The sequence below is a fragment of the Pygocentrus nattereri genome, chromosome 16, assembly GCF_015220715.1.
Source record: "Pygocentrus nattereri isolate fPygNat1 chromosome 16, fPygNat1.pri, whole genome shotgun sequence".
In the NCBI taxonomy this organism is placed as follows: domain Eukaryota; kingdom Metazoa; phylum Chordata; class Actinopteri; order Characiformes; family Serrasalmidae; genus Pygocentrus; species Pygocentrus nattereri.
The window spans coordinates 22,398,524-22,421,929 of record NC_051226.1 but is presented as its reverse complement, the minus strand read 5'-3'; the positions used below and the strand labels follow the sequence as shown (position 1 = coordinate 22,421,929).

The 23,406-nt window shown below is 39.3% G+C and overlaps 1 protein-coding gene across 2 annotated transcripts in view; it reads right to left on the bottom strand.

Annotated features, from left to right (window-relative positions):
- ndst1b (N-deacetylase/N-sulfotransferase (heparan glucosaminyl) 1b) overlaps positions 1-23,406 on the bottom strand; it is a 96,470-nt gene that overhangs the window by 11,869 nt on the left and 61,195 nt on the right. For both annotated transcript variants that reach the window (XM_017704440.2, XM_017704441.2), the window contains 7 exons: positions 17,828-18,816; positions 13,417-13,890; positions 11,034-11,121; positions 9,147-9,301; positions 7,280-7,465; positions 4,580-4,708; positions 1,492-1,674 (listed from right to left, as the gene is read on the bottom strand). In XM_017704440.2, coding sequence (XP_017559929.1) covers positions 1,492-1,674; positions 4,580-4,708; positions 7,280-7,465; positions 9,147-9,301; positions 11,034-11,121; positions 13,417-13,890; positions 17,828-18,373 — 1,761 coding nt within the window. In that variant the 5' untranslated portion in view covers positions 18,374-18,816. The remainder of the gene's footprint in view (positions 1-1,491; positions 1,675-4,579; positions 4,709-7,279; positions 7,466-9,146; positions 9,302-11,033; positions 11,122-13,416; positions 13,891-17,827; positions 18,817-23,406) is intronic.

Below are 23,406 nucleotides of genomic sequence, written 5' to 3'. Positions count from 1 at the left end.
CTAACCAAAATCACTGAACTGTACTTTATTATGATTTTTTTTTAAAGCCAGTTTATAAAAACAATATACCTTGAGTGGCTGCTTGCCTTTAAAACTGATCAAATAGACCAATGTTCAACACATTTTTAATATATTAATAAAACAAAGCATTAAGTCAAGAGAGGTTTTGAATTACTGTGATTTTATCACAGGTACGGGGTATAAAACAACACAATATACGTGCTTATTGATTTCAATGCGACAACATAAAATACTTTAATTAATAATAATAATCATCACATAAACATCTTCCACCAAGAAATAGTTTCATTTACAATGAGATATATATTTAGAATAACACTGAATTTTTTCATTAACGTTTTCACAGAGCACGGGTAAGGACCGAGTACAACTACACGAGTCTATAAACGTTACATTTAGATTTTTAGCGGATGTTCTTATCTATAAAAAACTTTAAAAGGGTACACCAGTGTAGTGTGAGGAGTCCTGAAAAACAATTTTCAATGATTTGTTCTTCTCAAAGAGGAAAAACTTCTTCCTCGTCTTCCTCGCCTTGGGCAGCTTGTCCACAACTATTTTTTGTTGCTTTAACATGTTTTTTTTTCAGTACTGGTAGTCACTTTTCTTTTAATTCCCCACCATCACTCCCACAGAGAAGCAGGAATATGTTGTTGATCCATTTGCACACAAGAAAGTGACATAATTGAAACAGATATAGTCTTTCATAAAGAATACAGTGCTGAAAACAGTGTTTTTGATGTGTGGGGTCATACCTCTGTATATCTGCGGCTTCAAAAGTGTCTCAGCCAATCAGGTTTCAGGAATGTAGCTATTGTTTTTTAATATTTTTTTTATTATAATAAACAGCACCACATTCTATGGAACAAATGTTCATGCAAATACAAAAAAGTTTTAGATTCTCACAAAAAAAAAGTGTTTTGTGGACTTCTTGGGAAAGCGAGTGCAGAGGAAAGGAGATTATTTAGAGCCAGGGCGATCTCCGGAACACTGGAGAACAGAGTGAAAAGATGGGACCTCAACTTTGACAGGAAACAAGCAGGATCAAAGAGGGATTTAGGGCTCTAAGTCACTGTCTCTGTCTCTTTCCCAGGGTGAAAGGAAACAAGGGAGTTAGACAGAGTGAGAGAGGGAGACAAGGAGAAATAAGGGAGTAGGATAAACTGAAATAGGGGAGGAGTGAGAGGAGTTTGCATGTGAGAGAGAGAGCAAGCGAATGAGATATGAGTATGGTTTCAATAATTCTGCTGGCAGCGCGAGGCAGTGTGGAAGATATGATTTCAGAAATAGCATTCTCGGCTTTGCTGGCAAACGACATGGAAAGCCATTTTCACTCTGTGTTCGTCAAAGTGAAGGCACATGTCATGGAGACTGTCATCAGGAAATCCTCCAGTGAGCACTACATATTAGAGCAGCACCGCTCCCTACCTCAACCCATTTCCAACTCCATCAAGAGGCCCATCCTTCCCTCACCTGCCAGATGGGGTCCCTCTCCTCAGGAAAAATCTGGAAGTATTTCTGGGCCAGCTGCACAGGTGGCAAGGTCTGTAGCTTCAGGTTGGTCCATGTCTGGACGAACTTCACCAGGTTCTTGAACGTGTACAGGCCCAAGCGGTCATTGCCGTAGTTGGAGAGATGGGTCATGAAGATGCTGATCTGAGGTCAAAGGAATGAGAAACATCAAATAAGGTCCTTCAAGTAAACTGCTGAGCTATTCTCGCAGTTTTAAAAGATCAGATGTGGAAAGTTGAAGGTATCTACTTCACCCATGGCAAAGCTCACAACAGTACACTAGAGCAATATTTCAGAGAAGCAAAAAATTAACTTCACAAAATTTTCCTCCTATCCCAAATGCAGTAAGTCAGCCAAGACATTCGTACTTCTTTGGTTGCATTGGAGATACATGCTTAAGGCCAACAAGCCACAGGGAGGTATAATTTTTAGAAGATATCAGTGATGACATTTTTTCTACAAAATCAATAAATCAGAAATCATGCACACATAGTTTGAAATTTATAATTTAATTATAGAGACTTTTTAATACATATTTTTTCCATTTAAAGATGCTGCTTCTCTTGAATGTTAATCATTGTTTTATTAGAATTGCTTTAGCGTTTATTAACTGAAAGGGAAACAAAATTTCACCATTATTCAGTTGTTAATATGTAAACAGTTTGATGTGATTTGATGTGAATTTGGTCATTCTAGAGAAATTTACTGATGCAGATTTCTTCACCTTGGAGGTGATAAGAACCAGGGTTCATAATGTGTAAAGCACTAATGCACCAATGTTATTTACTCTAAAAGACAAGAACTTAAATATGTCTGAGTTTTTTTTTTTTTTGTTTGAAATATCACAAGTGGCCAGTGTAAGGTTCTTCTTTAGCAGCTGTAGCCAGTCAGCAGCCTGTCCATGTTGTCCACCCTCACACACACACACACACACACACATACACACACATACACACACATACACACACATACACACACATACACACACATACACACACATACACACACATACACACACACACACACACAGCAAGCCATATAGGAGGAGAACAGAGTGAAGTGAAACAGCATCTCCACACTTTTATTTCCTGTGTGTTCATATAATATAAATGTGTAGGAGTAGTAATTGAAAATGTATTATTTTATAAGTTCCTTACAGAAATGAGGCCAGGGAATCTGAGGTCGAAATAATAATAAATTGCATGATTTTTTCTTTTGGTAAACATTGAAAATGGGTTCCACAGACCCCAACAGCACACAAGGGATAAAACACTGGTTAAGAAAAAAAGTTTTCTTCGGGTGCTATTTTGCCTATTTTGCTTATCTTAAAAGGGTCACATCAGAGAGCATTTTCCTCACTTTCCTCACTCAATTTTGTGAAATAGCCTTCTTTAATGTAGATTTTAGAGACAATAAATGATTCAAAATTGTGAACAATTCTGCCTCAGAAAGTTTCTCTATAGTATGTTTCAAATCAAATCAGCCTGAAAGACTCTAACCCTTTCATTACAGACAATTTCAGTGGATGGTGGAATTCCCCTTTAAAAATATTTATTTTCATTGTTGCATACAAAATAACATTTGAGTGGGGCTCACAAACAGTACTTCACTCAGGGCCCCAAAATGTTTCAAAATGGCCCAGATTAAACCTCCCTAATGAGCATCATGCAAACAGCATGACTAAATCATCAGACACTTGCCTAAAGTAATCTCCAACAGACTTGCTTATGTGCTTGCTGACACTGCAACATACTGTTATCTATACAATGGACAAAAGTATACAGCACAGCCGAAAACATTAGTTCCAGCCATCTTAAACTCAACATTTGAGGGAAGTGTGTGATGATCTACAGCAGTTTGTATGATGCTAATAAATAGTTGTACACTTCCATTACTATCTATTACTTGCTTCATCAACCTTAAAAGATGGTAACATGGTTATAAAAAACCATAAACATTTGAATATGTTTACATACTTTACGTAGCAATAAACAATTAGATATTTTAAGTCAAATATGAGATATACAACCAACATGTACACTACGAGTCAAAAGTTTGGAATCGCTTTTCAAAAGATTTTCACCATTGTCTGTGCTATATTGGTTGTGCATATATAAAATGACTATTATGGCAGTACTATTCTACAACTTTAAAGGTCTTAACTAATTTGAAGGAATGTGAAAATAGTTGTTTCCAGAAAGATGAACAGAGCTGCAAATGACTACAAAATTCTACAAAAAAGGCTGCAGAAGACTGAAGTTAAAATAAAAGTATTGTCCAGAATGCATTAGAAAAAAGGTGCTCAAACCTCAAAGCAGCTAGGAAGAACATAAAAAAGGACTATAAATAGATACTTATAGTAAGTCATTTATTATTGAATAACTTGGACGTTCCAGAATTTTTTTATAAAACATTAAAATACCTTGTGCTGTGTCTAGCTTATAGAATTTCAATTCACACTGTTTAAGTTATTACTAAATAAAATAACAGCAATTATTACGAAGTAGCTCTAGACTTTTGAAGACTAGGGTGTAAGGGCAAAAGTATGCTTTACTTTCAATGGAAGTTAATGAAAAGAGATTTTATTTCAAGACATTTTGGAGCATTTCTGTCATTATTCATCCTGACATTTTCACATGATGTAAAAGGACAGCTGCCATGCTCAATGATGGAGAAAAGTAATAATAGGAAGAAAAAAAAAACAATCACATGCTTTGGACAGCGACAACGCACTCACTCATATACTGACACTACTGGCTAGTTTTGTGGACATGGATTGAATATAGTCTTGGACTAGACTGAAACACCAGTGGCGTTTCATCGTTAAAAAATCTTGTTCACCTTAAGGCCTAATCTACATCTGGGAAACAGGTCAAGAACGTTAATACATGTGTTACGTTAATACATCTGATTATTGACTACTCTGCACATACTATTACTACAATACAAATACTACAATGTTTTGGCTGATAGACTACATTTGAGGTAAAGGGAAAATTGGGTAAATTAGAATTTTAGAGATTTTTTCTTTTTTAACTCTGAGACTTACAGGGTTGAGAAGCACCGTGAGGAAGAGCTCTCCACCATTAATGAGTTTGTCAAGCTCTTTAGGGCTTCCGGGGTACTCGTTGTAGAAGATGGTGTGGGTGAAGAGGCCGCAGGTCTGCCTGGGCAACACCTGAGGAGCAGAAAAGCCTGCATTGTAAACCACATCTAAAGCAGAATGGAAAAATCCACAAAACATGAGCCAACACATCCCACTTCAACCTCTTTATATAATTATATAAATTCAGGCAAAACACAGCTGTAAAGCTGGACAAAAGAAGCTTCTGTGTCCCATATTCACCATGACAAATTAGGGTGGAAAAAACGTATTTGGTTAGCCACAATATGCAATAGCATTTAAGTGCTGCTCTGGGCCGGGTTGGAAACAAGAGTGGAAACTGAGTGACCTCAGCCTCAAAATATGTCGCTTAAGCACAATAAAGGGATCTGAAAACGTTCCATCAGAGATAACGTATAGAGACTAGAGTCGGACTTGGAGTTAGACTAAGTTCATGGAGGCTGATTGTACTGCTTAAACATGTGTGCAAATTTAATGTTTATTTAATACTTAGGCTAACTACACTTTCCACTTAATTCCCCCTTTTCCAGCTCCTTGCTTTCCTCCCCTTATATGAACACAAATGCTGTGCAGGGTGAAACACCCAATCGAGCGCAGAAGATTGCTGATTATGGCAAAAAAGAGAGAGAGAGAGGGAAGTGAGAACAGGAAGAGAGGGAGGGGGGGGGGGGAATCAATGTTTGCACTTCAGAGACAAGGCAGCCCAGTTCCCTGTGAATATTTCTCGCCATCATGTTAGGGTCGGAATTAACATCACTGTGACAACATCACACTCAACTGCCAGACAGAATAAATAGATAAGTAAATAAAAATAAGTAAATAAATAAATAATAAACAGAAATGGCTGCATATAGCAGACTCAATGTGCCAGTCTCAGCACTTCCTAAACTATACATCTGTCTGAGCAAAAGACATCAATATTATTTCTACCTCAGTGCAGTAATAAGAAGCGGGTTCATAGTGCAGCACAGAGAAAAATCACAGGCGGCTCTCGGCTGCTATGCTAATTGTTCAGTGTCATAATAGACAGTGAGTCGCTTGGCATTTTGAATTGCAGATTAGTTAGAATAACCTTTAGGAAAATGTTCCAGCGAGAAAACTACACTTTGTGAAAGGTTCAGGTCACTGTTACGTTTCTCTCTGGCTCTTGCTCTCCCTTTTTTAGGCCTGTGCTCAGAGGTATCCATTTAGTTCAGTCATCCTTCTTTAATCCCTAGACGCTGTTTAACGGCCCAGGCCTGCCAGCAAGCAAACACACTCCTGATGCTTTGTCATGACTCAAACGAGACTTCTGTTATAGTCTTTATGCTTCATGTTGTGCCCTGGAGCAAAACAAAAATGGTAAAACAAACCAAAAATGAAAACTTAGTGCCTTCATAAACGGTTTGCCCATAACCTCCTCCTGGGATTCCAACATCAAACAGTAAATGGAATAGCCAGGGGTTTGTATACAGCTCTGTCCAAGCCAGATAAGAGTTCATCGCTGAGCCACTTTAAAAGAAAAACTGACAGTACATGCAACACTTTGACCTGTGAGGATCTTCAAAGGGAGTTAGATCTGCATAATTATTTTAGATTGGGGCTACTTTTTAGTATTTTTTAAAAACTGTGTGGCCCTCTTGAAGGGGATTTTTTTTTTCTTCTATAACTTAGTCACTGAAATGTAAACAAAGTCATTTAGAGTGGTCTGATGAAAACATGCATTTTAGATTAACTCACCAGTGGTGGTGGTGATATGAACCAGGGGTTACAACTTACATGCTACCAGCCAAATACAGCCATTTACTTTTCAAAATGACCAGTGAGCCTACATGTCTTCTGAGTTTTTATATGTAATAATGGTAAAATAGTACAGGGGAAAAAAAAAAAAAAAAAAACATTTTGGGAAACTTTCAGAGAAAGAGCTGTCAAAGACATTTAACGGACATCTGGTTCCTATCACCACCACTGTAAACAATTCTGATTAGGTAAGTTTCTCAAGAACAGAGAATTTCACATCAAACCACTCAAAACGACTGTTTACATCTTAACCATTTAATTGCGCAAAATAATTATTCAAATAAATAGTTGGAATTCCCTTTAATCGGGCATTCCAGCCTAAAACTATCTTTTAAGACAGATCATTTTATGTAATATTCTGTAGTGCTGCATTTCAGCCCTCATCAGCTTAACATAACTCATGCTTTTGAATCCTTTTGTGTTCTCTCACTAAAATACACAACATGCATTACACTAATACAACATATAACCATAACTATGGCATAGAACGGTATAAATATTAGAAAGGAAAGTGACAGTGGTGCATTCTTGTTTCCTAGTCTTTAAATTAGAAAATCTTACTATTGAACTCTTTTGCATGCTGTAGGAGACGAGTATACATGTTTACATCATATGCAGCAATGGTCACATTTTTCATTTCGAATGGAATGTGTCTTTAAATTCGCATCCTATTGTACAAACTGGTGTTTAGATATTTAGTTATACACAGTTATGCAAGTATATTTTCAGCAGTCAGTAACGAGTAGCGAGATGTATATACACACATTCTGACATGGTATGTGTCATGCAATCGCTGTGCAACTAGGTCATACAGACCGCTCTGAGGTAAGAAGAACATGAGCTTACACTGATGCCGCTGTGGATAAAGCCTCTGCGGAAGCGGGCTGGTTTGAGGTGGGGGTATTCTTCTGTACTGGTCACCTTGATGCCCCACACCTTTTTCCAGGCCTCGTACAGCTGCATGTGGATGGGGTAGACACCAGAGTGGTGAGGAGCCACTGCGTAGCCCATGTTGGTGGGGATGCCATGGTCCTGAGAGATGGAAATAAGTATCAGGCATTAGAGATACAGCTAAAAAACAAGCTTATCTACACAGTTTTAAATATGTAAAGGTACAGACAAGAATTGTTTGATGTCTGAAGGCTGCTTCATTAGTCTTGGAGTTATATGGAGTTATATGGCTACAACAGCCAACAAGTAATCAAAGCTTATAACCCACTAATTATGTCTCAATCACCTCAAACCAAGGCAAGCAGGGGTGGGGCATCAGAACCTGTCAATTTTTGCTCTGAACAAGCAACTGGATAATTTATAATTTGTCGTCTGGCCAAGCTGTGTCATAATTTCACAATGTACACACACGCTGCATTTGAAGGCTACTGCTTCACCTACACCAAAATGGCATCCTCTAATTATGCATGTGTCACTGTAGTAAATAGCCAGCCTGCCTCTTTCTTTTTATTTATTTATTTTATATTTTTAGCTATTAGTATCTATTAGTATTTAAAGAATTTGTATATATGCTGTCTGACACTTCAGGACTTGTGGACAAAAGATAAAATGTTTTTATTTTGTTTTCAAACATAAAATCATGCCAAAACTATTTTATTTAGAACTTTATATAACTAAATTACTTTTTTATACATTTTATATAACTAAACACATTTTTTGATAATCTACATAACACATAGTCAGATTGTTGCACTACCTGACACTTTTAGACTTTTGGAGGCAAAAAACTTTTTATATGGATTTTATATGGCTGCACTAAAATTATTTCACATAAAAGAGGTATTGTTGAATAATTTTATACATGCCATGTGTTTATTTTTTGGGAAAATAATGGACCCGGGCACAAAAAATATCATGTTGATGACCCATATGCACATACACACAGACATAATTATGAATGAATTAATTACATAAAAACCTAGGCCAATATGTCTGTAAAGAAAACTAATTCCGGCATAAAAACTTATGATTAGTTCATGACACTTTCAAGATACATGATCAGAAAGGTTCTTTTCTGTGTTTCTCGTTATCAACAATAACTATAGTATCAGTATCAGGAATAGAGAATACTGACACTATGAAGCACACGTGAGCTACTGAGTGATGCTTGATATGGAGTTTAACTGAAAAAAGCTACAGACAGTGTGGAATTATATCATGTCCGAGACATGCCGAAGTAAAAATGCTTATTGCAAAATCTATAATGGTAGTATTTGAGGTGAGAAATGCCAGCAAAGACTTAAAGTCATAAAATTTAATTAAGCATTTAAAGATAAACCATGGGACAGAGCATAGCGAATTTTCATTGCTCTGAAAACATTCAAATCTGAAGTTATCCAGCCAGTAAATGACGCAGTGGATAGCCTGAAGCTTAAATTTTGCCTCCACATTAGTCTATCCACCAAACATATCTTGGGTGACTGACTAGCCTGAGGTACGAGGAAAACTGTGTAAATTTAATTTTGTCACTAAGTTTAAACTGAGCGAGAGCAGAATGTGAAGACAAATGAGAGCAAAATGTGTTCACTGAAAATCTCACAGTGAAGAGAGATTATGCTACATGACTAAGAAAATAAGCATTACAAATCATAATTAAAGTCTAGATAACATTTGGGTCCTCTAAAGACAGACAAAGCTTATACATCTCCCCAAGCATCCTGATGAACCGCATGTACCAGTGGATTCTCTTTTTCAGTCTAACCTCGGCAAACTTGTGGTTAAGCAGCATCTGTTCGGCCAGCACCGACTGGTTATGAAATAGGTGAGGCTGCATGTGGCTCCACATGTGCGGGAACCACCAGAACTCTTTACTGTAGGACAGAAGAAGGTCATCGCCCAGATCTTCCTCATCAGTGCCTGAAAAGTAGGACCACACCACACAAACACTTAATTTCAAGGTTGCTAGATGAAGGGCACTGACATTCTCTTCCTCATATTAAGCGATGCTCTCTTAAAAATAAAGGCTCCAGGGAGGATTCTTTGGAGAAAAGCTATAGAAGAACTGCAGACATTAGGATGCAACTAGCAAGCTAAGGTTTGCGTCTTAGAATTAGTTTTTTTATGTGGTATTTTTAATGTGTTAAAAAGTGAAATTAAAATGGAAAAATGCATTCATTCAACCCTAAGTCTGTGTAGAAGTGATCATTCATACAGAGGTATGACAGCACTCTGTCGCAGTCAAGCTGGTTTGTGTCAAAGGAGCAGCGTTTACTTCTAGTCTCCAAGTTTCTACGAAAGTCATAGCAAACTTTGATCACATATTTTCTTGGTAAAGAAACAGTTTTTCTACAAACATCACAAAAATATAAGCAATATTTCTTGTGGGTGTTATTCAAACATGGTGTTGAAGAGACATTAGTATCATTTGTCTTTGCTGTTTTATAGACCAGTGAGAACTCGTCCTCCTGGATGTTTGCAAATGTAGGTAATCTAATTTTTATAGCATCCTACAAGCCGTACTAATCAAGATAGATCTGTGTGGGCTTTCTTGAAGATCTGACATCGCATACAGTATTCAGTGTTGGTTTAAGGAATTATCAGTATTACTCATACATTTCTACATAAATATATGCAAATTATTCTTTGTCTGAGTTTGAACTGTAAAGTATCCCATCACACACCAAGTCTTTGGATATAAATGAACTGACTATAAATGAACTCATAGCATATCTTTTGTTTGATAATAAGTTTGGCTTACATACAATCTGCAAAACAACTCATTAGCTTATTACATTCCTTTATTACATCTCAACTAGACTACTGTAATGATCTCCTATCTGGCCTATGCAAAAGCTCGCTTGCGTACCTGCAAACACCTTCAGAATGCAGATGCTCGGGTCCCGACCCACAAGAAAAAGGGGGACCACATTACACCAGCACTTCAATTACTTTATTGGTTACAAGTGTCTTTTAGAATTGCATTAAAAATTCTTTTAATGGTTTTTTTAAACATCTTTATGGTCTGTCACCACTCTACATTTAATGAAATGATTGTCAGATATGTTCCTACTCTGGCACTTAGTTCATCTGGTAACAATATGCTGAAAGTCCCTAATACATGACTGAGGAGTGGGGAGGCTGCATTTAGTCATTATGGCCCGAAGGTCTGGAATTCTTTTCCTGAAGAGCTGAGAGCCACTTAACACCTTAAAAAAGAATCTTAAAAGTATATGCTTAGATTAGATTTTCTTTGATTTAAAAATGTACATTTTAGGTGGTCCTGTACAATGACAGATAACAATGAATCAGATTTATTCTAAGAATTCTAAGAATTATATTATTTACCTTTTTTTTCTTAAATTCTGTGGCAGCTTCTGATCTAACTCATCTATATGCAGTTCCCAAGCGCAATGTTATTAGGTTACAATTCCCCACTTAAAACTTAAGACAACACTGTTGATAATACAGGCTATAATAAAAACTGCAGCTCTTGCAATCTGAAAATTACACTTTTTAATATTGTTGTAAAAACCGTTTCATTTACAACAACAGATCTTTGCACAATCATGCACTGAAAGGTTCTTTACAGAACCAAAAATGGTTGATGTCTCCAAAGAACCATTTAGGACCTTAAATAGGACCTTCTTACCTGCATGAAAGAACTTTCCAGAGAAGCCGAGGTTGAAAGTGAAATTGGGTACATGAGTTCGGAGCTCATTTTGTGTCTCCAGCAGGGCCTTAATGATAAACGAGAAAAAAAATCTTTAAAAACAAGCACACACACATATAGACCATCAAAACACCCTGAAGACACAAACACATATACCCACAATCATCCACACATGACTAACACACAGCTGTAGCCTAGCCTCTTGTGCTGGGAGTTGATGTGTGTGGGGTGGGGGAGTCTTAGGCTTGCATATGCCTCTCGTCCGATTTGTTTACAGGGTTTGTTTTTGTTTTTTTCTGCCTGCCTCCTCCACTCGCGTGACTCGATCAAAAAAAGTCAATTCATATTTAACACAGAGGAGGTCTGCAGACAGACAGGAAGGCTTTGATTATGTTTGCTCTCTATTCCCTGTTTCTCTCAAACACTTGCATTGGGCTGCTCCAAAGCCACAAGTAGGATCGAATGGGGGCGAAAGAGGGGGGGAAAAAAAAAAGAAATAGCAAAAACAAATACGCGAAAGCTGTGCAGGTTTGAAATATTCATGCCTGCAGCTATTTTTTGGATGCCCTTTGAACAAAGAGTCACCAAAAAAAAAGAAAAAGGGGTGGTGGAAGAGAGAGAGATTGTGAGAGTGAAAGGGGGCAGGGGGATTTGGAGTAGGTGATGCAGAGTAGCAGAGGCAGGAGGGTTGAAAAGCCGTCTGGTCTGAGAAGCAGCGACAAAGGGGCTGTCATTTGGGCCAGAAGTTGATCGATGGTGATGCTGGTTGAGCTTTACCCATCTTCAGGGTGTTACTTCTGAGTTTCTTTTTAAGCAGAAGAGAGAGACTTGGGCGCCTGCTGCTTTCCCCTCGTCTCCCCAGTCTTCACTTCTTCTTCTCTCTTTTTTTTTGTGCTCCATACATATTTCTCTCTGTACATTTTTAACATTTTTCCCACCCGTGTATCTTTGTCTATTTCTGTATGCACTAGGATCAGAGCCAGAAGACCAGAAGAGAAAGCGACAGAGAGAAAGAGAGATAAGCAGAGAAAGTCAGAAAACAGCGAAACAACGGAGAGAGAGAGAGAGAGAGAGAGAACAAGAGAGAGAGAGAACAAGACACAAAAGAAAGGAGGAGGACAGGAGTGGGCAGGCTGTCAAGGACATCTCCGTTTCTTGGGGCTACTGCTCTATGATGTCATTTGGTTTTCACACTACTGTACTGAGCTGCTGGCAGGGGTGTGAGCTTTTTTCCTTTTTTTTCCATTTTTCACACCGCCTCTTTGACTTGCTGGAAAAACGCACGTGGACAGGCCGACGTTTTTCGTCGCACAGGACTGTTCCGGGCAGGATGCTATGGCCCGCCTCCATAAACGCTTTGGCAAACAGCCTCCTAGCAAACAACTCTCCCATATGGGATTTTATACTCATATTAAAAATGCAGTATACTGGACTTAAGTAAGCTTCAACATGCTTTTTTTTCAGCAATGGAGTCTTGAGTGGTAAGCGTGCACACAGGCCATGGCGGTTGAGTGCATTAATTATTGTTTTCTTTGAAACAATTGTACCTGCTGATTCCTTGGCTTTTGGACAACTCTTCTGTTAATTCTTTTCATTCCTCTGTCTGAAATCATGCGGGGAGCACCTGGTCGTGACCGATTTATGGTGAAATGATGTTCTTTCCACTTCTGGATTATGGCCCCAACAGTGCCCACTGGAACCTTCAAGTAGTTTCGAAATTCTTCTGTAACCAATGCCTTCAGTATGTTTTGCAACAATAAGGTTGTGATGGTCTTGCGAGAGCTCACTGGTTTCACCCATCATGAGATGTTTGTGTGACACCTTGGTAACGAGACACCTTTTTATCAGTTGAACCAGCTGATATTAATTTGCACTAAGTGGAAGGATTTCTTTCTAATTACTGATAGATTTCAGCTGGTGTCATGATTTTCCATGGCTTTATGCACCCCTTTCTTCATGTGTTCAATACTTTTTCCCTGTCTCATTTCTCATTATTACCCATAACTTAAATTTATGGACATCTATGGCTGGATTTCTTTCCATGTGTGGACTGGTTGGGTTGTTACTGACAGCTGGTGAGAATTTCATGTCAATATCACCTTTAAAAATATATTTACTTAGAAAACTGGTGACATGTTCAATACTTATTTCACCTGTATACCTCCACTTAGTTGCCACCACTTTTCATATTGTATATTGACTCCATATCAGCTGCTTGTGTCCTCAGAGCTTTTTAAAAATTACTTTGTAAAACTCTGCAATTTTTATTTCAAATGACACATGCCTTATTTTAATTAATTAAATGAAAAAAAAAAATCATATTCATATAACCACGTTTATCACTTGGACTGTTAGTACCCACCTTCACGTCAGAAACCTTCATTCGTGTGCCCTCCTTGCCCACAAAGATGTCATCGATGTCCACCAGAATGTAGCGTTCTAGTGCTAGAGACAGCCGCTTGCCTGTCAAGAAGCTGACCGCATCCACCAGCACCAGTTTGTGCAGCCAGAAGTTCAAGTTGTTCCCGAATAACACTCTCTGGATGCCGTCATGAAGCCCCAGGTCCTGGACCACTGCCGCATGCACGGGACCAGGTGGACCCCCAGCTTCAGCCACCCGGCCTCGGGCCAACAGCACAGGCTCGTATGTGGAGTGGTTGGACTGGAAAACAGTCCAGTTGTCCCCAGGCAGAGGTCCGCGCTCCACCTCAAGGGCTTTGGTGATGAGAAGCAGGGGAGACTTGGGGTTAACACTGCAGTCTCTCAGGCCCAGGTTAGAGTGTAAGAAGAGGGGGAAACCCTTCAGCTGGGCACTCTGCAAACTGTTCTCATTGGCCTTTAGAAGAGCATTGGACAAAGCAGGGAGAGGAGAGAGAGAAAAAAAGTTCACTTTCATTAGTTCAAGAAAGTTTACATTTTTCTTCATTCATTCATCAAACTGCAACTAAATGGTATTTCCTCCTAAATGAGGTTCACTGGTACCCCGAGGCTGAAAGTCTTGGGATGCTTGTGTAGTCGCCACTCGTTCACATTCTGCTAACCCGCTCAGACCAGCAGACCATGTGAAGGTGGATCAAATGATGATGAACTGCACTTTATGTACAATGAAGACAATGAGCATAGGCTTACACAGAGCCACCTGAATGTAAGTTCTTTCATAGATCCTATTTCTCCTTAACCCTTAAGGGTCCATATGGTAGCCCACAACAGTCAACTTTATATCTTGCATATGAGTTATGTATTTTACTCCTGTTGTCAAAGTAAATTAAAATGATAAACTGAACACATTATTTTGTGCAGTTAATCACAACTTAATACATTTGTTTTATTTGCCAAAATTTGATCCTAAAGACAGGCTTTTCCATTTAGTGTCTTTCGTTAACCCGAGTGGACATGAGCTTCATCAGAATGTATTTGCTACTTTCATTAATTCATTAGCATTATTTTCATAAAAAACAGGCTTCAGAGGAACTGAACATGAAAATCACTTGAATGCAGAGAGAGCACAAAAATAAGATGAATAGAATTTCCAATTTCCATCAGTGACATTCAGCGAGGACCACTGCTCTGTGACTGTAGCCCCCCTGCCCCCATACCACTGTGTTATGTCTTGTTTTTGAGGAGAACTGTAGCTTTCAACATTGCTGTTATTTTTGTTAGTTTGCTGCTTATTGGCTTATCCAAAGTAGTATGTTCTGCTTCTAAATAATATTCCTGAGATCCTCACTGATAACCAAATCCATGGCACAGCTGTAGCTGTAAATAACTTCGGTTTTATCAAGAGAGATCTAATCTGAGTTATATTTATTGCACATAAAGTGAAAAAGATGCTGCAAATATCTATTACATATCCTAGTTATCATAGATATTGTATAATATCTAGGAGAAGAAATTTTCATTTAAAGTTTTTAGTGATGACTAAAAAGGAAAAAAAGGTGGTGTTGGATCACAATTCATGTTCCCTAATCAACACACTTCTAGTTCCTTCACTTTCTGATTATTCCTTCCACTTTGTCCAGTCTAATAACATTCCTGGTTTGTTGCTTCCCCACTTCAGCTTCCCATCTCCATTTAGTCCTGTATGTCAAAGAGCAATCCATGCAAAATGTTTGATAATTGGCCACAAAAGAGTGAGGAGAACGAAGGAAGATCCACGGAAAGCTGTGCGCTTAATATAGCCTCAGAAGATTATGCTGACCCAAGTGCTGGCTAAGAGAGGAGGGTTTATTCCAATTACACGTTAACAACACAGATACGGGATTAAGCAGGAGGACTAATGGGAAGGCGAAGAGGGGCTTAAATGAGTTGATACAGCCATGTGTAATTACAAGCTGAATCGCTAGTGTCCTCCATGGTAATGCATGCTTGCAGCTGAAGCTCCACACTCTGGGGGGATGAGGGCGCTTGTGACTAAGCTGTAGCACTGACAGGTGCAAGTCTAGACTTGATGGGAAAGAAATTAGGCACGCCACATTACTGGAGTGAGAGACGGGGACCTGCAGCCACTTTCCGCCTCACAGGGAACTGTTTCAGTCTTCTGAGCTGTGCACCTCTAGGCTCCATCATCAGAAATGTTCAGAGCTTTCACTCACTGAGGCCTTACAGCCTGGAAAGGAAGAAAGGCTAACGTCCTCAAAGAAAGCAGCAATAGCGCCAGCCAGCGAGGAACCCAGAGATGAGAAGCTTCTATCAGTGATCTAGAAACAAAGCCTTACATAGAAATTAAAACCGTGCTGATCACATTTTAATTTCAACACAGCAAAATCAGCTGAATGACAGTTGTTTTGGCTAATTTTTCATTTGACAAAAGTTTTCAGGTAAGAAGGAAAATAACGTTATTTAATCGCTCTTCAACATAAGCTCACAACCTGCAGGTTACATTAACTCAGCGTTTGGAGACATACAAGCTCTTAACCAACTCAAATATTGATTGACTATATAGCTTGTCACAGCATTTGAAACTTTGTGTTTAAATACCACATCAAACTTTTAATTCATAAAAGTGAGGATTGCAAGGATTGAAATGCTGAACAATAAAGATATATAGTGTCACACACAAACTGTGTCAACTGCATAAAGTAAAACATATTTTTATTACCTGAATTGCCTCCACATGCCAGATATCCTTTGCATTGTTTTCTTTAGTGTACTCAAAGCAAGGGAAAACTTGCTAGCCATTCTGTGCATAATATAGAGTCTCACTTACCTCGCTAGTCCATGATGTTGATGCATTTCTTTTTTATAAAATATGAATTGAGAAGCCTCTTAATTTCAGAGTACACACTCACACACACACACACACACACACACACACACACACACACACACACACACACACACACACACACACACACGACCGTTGTCTCAAGCATTGTGAACGCGGTCATAGCAGCTTCTAGCTGTCGGCCTATTGACCATTCTTAGACCCATCAAAAAAATGTAAGAGCAAATTTTAAACTGAAAAAGCTAAACGACCTTCATCAGTGTTGCAGTGGCACTACTGCAACCTTTAAAAAGATACACAATATACACTAAAAAATATATATATTATTTGCAGTCTGGAGTGATTCACATGTGCAACCCCTCCAGTTAATGAAGTGATTAAAAAAAAGGCCTATGGCAACACAGTCATCAACTTTCACTATAAAAAAGTCTGACACTGCCAACACAGCAGAGGGAGACCAGTGGATTTCACTAATACAGATCTGAACGCAGAGATGCTTAAACTGCAAAAATAAATCTTCCTTTAACTGATGTACTGTAGATAAAGGTAAGGAGTTATATGATGGTAACAAACATCATACATTTGTCATGTTATCACTACAAGGTGTAGAAGAATACATAAATGTGCATTTCAGGTCAGTGTTAGACAGTCAGATGCTGCCAATTTGATGCTTCCAAAATGGCAGCTTGTACAGTTTATACCTGTAAGACATGCTTTTCACCCATTTCTGTAGATAACAGCATGCCAAAGTCTCAGAAGCCACTGTATCCCTGTACTTGTAAGTGTATTTCAGAACTTGATGCAATTTGAGTCATGATTCAAGAGGAGTTCAACTGATTTTTTCAACATTTCTCCACTAAACGGTTAAGATAAATATATTCAATCAGAGTAAAGAAACTCGCTTTCAGTAATATCCACAGTGGTTCTGACAGGAACCAAATGTCCAAAGTGTTTAATGCATCCACGTTACCTCATAGAAAGTGAAATGGTTACAAATACCCTACTTGACGACACCGTTTTATGATAGTTATACAATTACGTTTTGGTCTAAAACATACTTTTACAATCCATTCATGGTGTAGAGGTACACGCAAGGTGCTTTAGGACAAAATAATCCTCAATGAAATTTTATTTTTTTTTTAGATTTAACACTATTTTTCCATCATCAGCATCATATTTAAAAACTCAAGAGTTTTTAGTTCACAGTAGTTCACAGGTCATTTTGGACTGTGAATATTCTCTATATTTTTGTTACAGGCATTGTGACCCATGATTCACCATTGCAAAGGAATTGGGTTTCTCTACCCTGCACCATTTTACATCAAAGCACACTGAATGACTCTCATTGACTGAACTGTAAAGAAATTTTGAAAAATATGCAGCCTGCATGATGCTAGGTGGTGACGTATAAGCTTCCAGTAAGTAAGTGGAGTAAAGTAAGGCAATACTTCACAGAACAAAAATAAGGCAATGACTTTTCATCTAACTATTGGAATAAGCATTTTTACAAATCAATAAAGCAAATGTAATGTGATGTTAAACGTCCCACCTTGAAAAAGCCAATGATGCCCACTCCATACTCCACACAGTACTTGTCAAGAAGTTCTCTGTTCCAGGCATCCAGGTTGACATATTTGAGGATGTTTTCGTAGATGACCAGCGTGAAGCGGCCACGGTTCTTGTCCGTAAGGGTGGGCATGTCGCCCTTGCCGGGGGCAATCTCAGTTTGGTAGCGGAAGCGACCTGACTCCAGGATGGCCACGATGTCCTGACCCAGCTGAGAGTACAGGCTCTCCACAAATACCAGCACCACAGGGTCAGTGCGAGACGTATCTGCTGGTTTGGCAGTTCTTGCAGGAAGAACCCTGGCTGAGGGTGGGGAGGGGGTTGCTTGTGGATCCTCCCAGTTTGCGGTGCCCTCCTCTGCACCCTCCACCCCACCGACCCCTGCCGGCTCCAGCTCCCGTTTGACCCCATACAGGAAGTAGGCTGAGATGAGTACACTGACCATGCAGAAGAGGAAGAGCAGCAGAAGGCTGGTCTGCAGCGTGAGCTGCCGGTAGAGCCGCCTCATGCGCCCACACACCAGCATCATCACCCTGCAGCCACTTGGATAAGTATATACACACTGTCGTCTGTTCAAAAGCAATTTACAATGTCTATTGTATGGGTCAGATAAGACAGTGAAAAAAATGGCAATGTGAAGCTGAGGTCCTCCGCGGCATCTGCTGTCATGTCACCATTGCAGAGGGCGGCAGGACCGGTGTGGGCAGGGGACAGCATGTGCGAGGGTGGGCTCCCACTCACCTTCAGAGATGTGCGCTGCCCCTCCCTCGTGCGCCAGCGGCCCCCTGCCCGACACCCTGACACCCCTCCTGCTTTGCCCTCTCTAAGTCCTTATCTTCAGAGCCAGCGTGGAAAAGAAAATGGCCTGAAGGTAGGGTGAAGATGACTTCTGGAAGGGCAAACTGTTCTTTCAGAGACGATTTCTGCAGATGGGTCATGCCCAAAGTAATCTAGCCAAGCTTTTCATGTAGTCTGTGGGGGGGGAGAAAAACACAAACAGAGCAAACGGTTAAAAGCAGGGAAAGATATTTGGTAACATTTCAACATAAGAACACATCATAATGCTCTTGTAATGAGCTTGTTAAGCTGCATTAGTACATTATAAACTATAAGTAGGAAGAATTAAGCAAAAATAAACATGTTCTGGAAAACGCTTCTTTTACTCTTATTAACACTGTAGTAATAATAAGCCACTTCATCACAACAGCACATTACAAGAGCATTATAATGTTTTGATTTATTCATTTAATTTTTTCATCATTATTTACTACAAACCAAAATCTTGTTTGCTAGCATATTCACTCCAACTATTAATGACTTGATTTATTCATTAGCTGCCCTTATTTGTGACAACTGCCATGAGTTACAAAAAAATGGGCTCATTTTACTAGGCTAACAACTCATTGCTAAGTTGCCACAGTTTCAAGCACTACAAAATACACAGGCATTTTTTTCCTCTCCGTCAGATGACTACTAAAACCAAACTCATCCCATCGCTGAAGAAGTGATGCCGTGAGAACACAGTAGAGGAGGGCTCCCTTCACTGAATACCAAGAGGATCTAGGGAGGAATTTACAAAGGCGATGCATGGATTACAGGATAATGGTGGCGGCTTGCATTGATTAGCCAAGGCTTTAAAAGTGATCTTCGTTCTCCTTCAAGCACTTCAAAGTGCAAAAGTCATTCCATCTTTTCATCTCAAATGAGGCATTCAATACAAAATGTGGCTCAGGTGAGTAACTGAAGAGGATTTACATCAACACTGACCAAAGGAATGAACTTGGTGAAATGGAAAGGCCCCTGAGAGGACATAAAGCGTATTTAGGGCTGGGTAGGGTGGGGGACACCTCAAATTGGTCGACAAAATAGCTAAGGAGAAGGCAGCAATGAGCTGCTATAAAAGGGCATTTGTTGTGATCATGTGCCAAATTCCTGAAAAACCCTATCTGCTTTCTTCTCATCAGGGCCATGCTTCTGCTGCAGGCCGTTCCACCTGAAACTGCCTGTGCAACTTAAGAGCAGCTGAATTATGTATACTCTGGTTTGTGGGAAACTAAAGAATGAAAGGGAATTCTAAAACTCAGCAAATGTTTAAGTCAGTAACTATTGGCCCTTTTCAGATCAGAAAGAAAAGCTATAAGTAAACATGCGCTGTATGGACTTTCAGCAACTTTGGCTCCCTTGATGTCTACAGTCAATTCAGTTTTTGTCTGACTTAATAAAGGTCTTTTCACTGAATTAAAGCTCTGCACATTCATGGTTGTCGCACTGGCCCGCATGGTCGTTTAAGCACGGGGAGTGGTTGACAATGGTGCAGAGGGCTGCTGAGGCAAAGACCGAAGCAAAGCAACAAGACATGGCGTGTCTGGGGTAGAATACAGGTCCACTTACAAAGGCATCAAGAGATCCACGTAATGTGTGGGTTACGTGAAAAAGGAGAGTGGAACAAAGAATCAAAGCGCTTCAGGTACTGAGAGAAAAATGCATGAATACCAAAAGCAAAGCAGAAGCACAAAAGTACAACTCAAAAAAGAAGATGGTGGGGGGGCTCAGAGAAAGCCACTTTATCACTTCAAAAGAGAGACGGGAATATGGCCCCCCTATACCCCCCAGCTCACAACACTGAAACACAGCTGTTGGTGTTGTAGTCAGTTTGCATGATCCAGCATCACCACCAGGAATTTTAGAGGGGTATGGCGGCTAGGGCCGCATGTGGCGGGGAGCGCCTGGGATTTATGAAGCAAAACGAAGCTGGGCCAAATTCCACAAGGGATAGTCTGGATGATGTCGCCAATGATTCCAGGACTTCAATATACCCTGCCTCTCCACCCCAGGCTTAAGCTCAAACCACAATACCTGTCACTGGAGCTCTATTGTGCCGGGCAGAGGAACAAGAATGGCAGCCAGAGTGTCGTCAGAGGTTGGATTACGGCTCCAGAGCTTTTCTCCCATTCACAGCCCAATTCTTTAATATGCGCCAGTCACCCCAGGCCGAGACAGCGGAGCCAACCCATTGTGTTCGGCATTCTCATAACAGTAAAGATTCAGATGACATGAGGCATTCCTCATGCAGCAGAAGGGATAGGCTACACCCAATAAAAATGTGAAGACATGAAACACACCGCATGGTTCCACTTAAGAGAGATCTCGGGGAGTTTCAAATGGGCAGGATGCATAAGGATTTACACACGCAATTTCACTGTGAAATAAATTTGTCTTCTGTGTCAGAGGAATGAACGAAATACAGCACTGAAATGTATCAGGAAGCATGCAGGAGCCAGTACAGGCAATTCCAGAAATACCAATATGATCAACACAGAACTCAATGATGTGCTTTTATTAATGCTGAACAGCAGTGAGCGACTTTTTTTCACATTTATAAGTAATGATGCACAATAATATCGGAATCATATCGGAATAATATATTATGGATGTGCATGGGTACACAAGTTCCAGATTGCCGTTTTAAAAACTAGTATTCAAATACTGAGATCACTATTCAGGTATTCATTTTATTTGAGCAAAGGCAAAAAGAGGGAATACAGACTAACGACTGAATGAAAGGCAGTTTGTATATTAAAGTTTGCCACTCTGAAAAGAGTGCTTTAATATTGCCAAGGACTGAGAAGGCAGATGTAGCATAGCAAACTACTAGCTGATGTTAGTCAGGCCCAGAAACCATGGAAATATTTTTCTTTGACAAACTAACATGGAACATTGTCCAATGAGGAGAAAATTCTTTGTGTAAAGCGACAAGTCCTCATCAGCATCCAGTGCTGTACCAGTTAACTGCTGTTTTAATAGTCATCTCAAGAGGAATCTCCAAATGGAATCAGATATTTGCTTTAAAAAGTATTGGCATTGGACAGATGCTTAGATTTGATCAGTGTTTGATGGTGTCTTTCCAGAAATGCTAAAACATCTGGCTTTTATTTATTGTTTTACCTCATTTATGATACTCTAAAGAAATCAGACATTTCATTGTAATGCTAAAGGTAAATCTTTTGCCAGTTTCTCCATTTTAAAAATATATAAGCAGACATTTACATGGAAAAATACCCAAAATTGACCCAAAATTCCCTTATTGGTGCACATATATTTATTAAAAAAAGTTAAATAGTTGGACAAAAATGCACCTTACAGCAAGCACATTTGAATGACAAGGACACTGTGCTGAAAACAACTTTAGTGGGCTAGAATAAAAACCAAAGAAAAGCACATGTACTAAAGGAGGCAGTAGTTATTTTGCACAGCCCTACCAAGCGAGCATTGTTCCATGTATAAAAAGAAATGGCTTTCCTGCAACCTTACATTTGTCAAAAGCACTGCAACACTACAAATAAAATAAATAATAGAATGCTGAGATATCAGAATGAAAATATGAAACGAAAAAGTGGAAACAAAAGTGTTGAGGCATGGAAAAAAAGAGACCTTGACATTTACAGGACTGTCCCCATCTCCGATGTTAGCAAGTTCCTTCTGTCCTAGATCTTTGTTTTCCTTTTTTCACAGTCCCACTCTCAACCAGCATATGTGTGAATAAAATGCTCCCCGTCTGGGAGGTATGAAACCTATTTTCTGATGGCAGTGTAGCTTTAACACACCCTGTCTCAAGGGCACAGCATGCTGTAGCATACCTTCATTTTCTGCAGTAAATTCTGTACTGTGTGACCAGCGTTTTGCCTTCAAATCCAATAGAATGAAACAATCACATGCCAAAGTAAAACCAACATGCTGTTCATTTTGTAGCCGTTAGAACTGGTCAAGCTTCAAACACCTTGACATACTTTGCACATGCAGAAATGCGCTTATCTGCAAGAGCCAAAAACTGACCTCTGCATCACATTTTTTTAAGACCCCTTTCTGCAAGAGCGTGGATGATGCTACAAATTTGAATAACAGTTTGACAGTTATGCTTATTTCTAAATCAACAGCAGGTTCTCAGTAGAAAATAATTAGGAGTGAATACAGTAAAAAGCTAGAAAACGGAACCTATTCTAACAGCAGAATGCTATACTACATATTATGGGTGACCTTTTGAATCATCATAGCACTTTGACCCTGGGGAATATGCTTTTTCAGATAAAATGGCTACAGGGTAGATCCACAAACCCTTATCAGAAACTGCAGACAGTTTTTCACCACCTATCTATAACACCAAAATTGAGCATCTGTTCTGGTTGCTATGTAGGCTCCCATGGGGTACAAAAATCCCCAATTACAAGATAAAGGCTATAAAAACAAAAAAACAAAAAAAAACCTTTTAAGGAACACCAAACAAAAACACTCTATAACCTTTTAATATACTTACAGAAATGTATTAACAGTGATGTGCACGGGTTGGGCTGAATGATTTGGGGGGGAAATCTGTTTTATTTTTATTACAGAAACAAACTTTTCCTTATTTTAGGAATTTTATCTTCTCTGATAGCATATTCTCAATTTAGGAAATCCTAAACGACTCCATCAAAATCAATAATCGATTACATCATATCTGTCACCAAGCAGCCAACGATACACGCACAGCTGAAACGATCAATCAAAATAAGGTTTAAAAAAAAA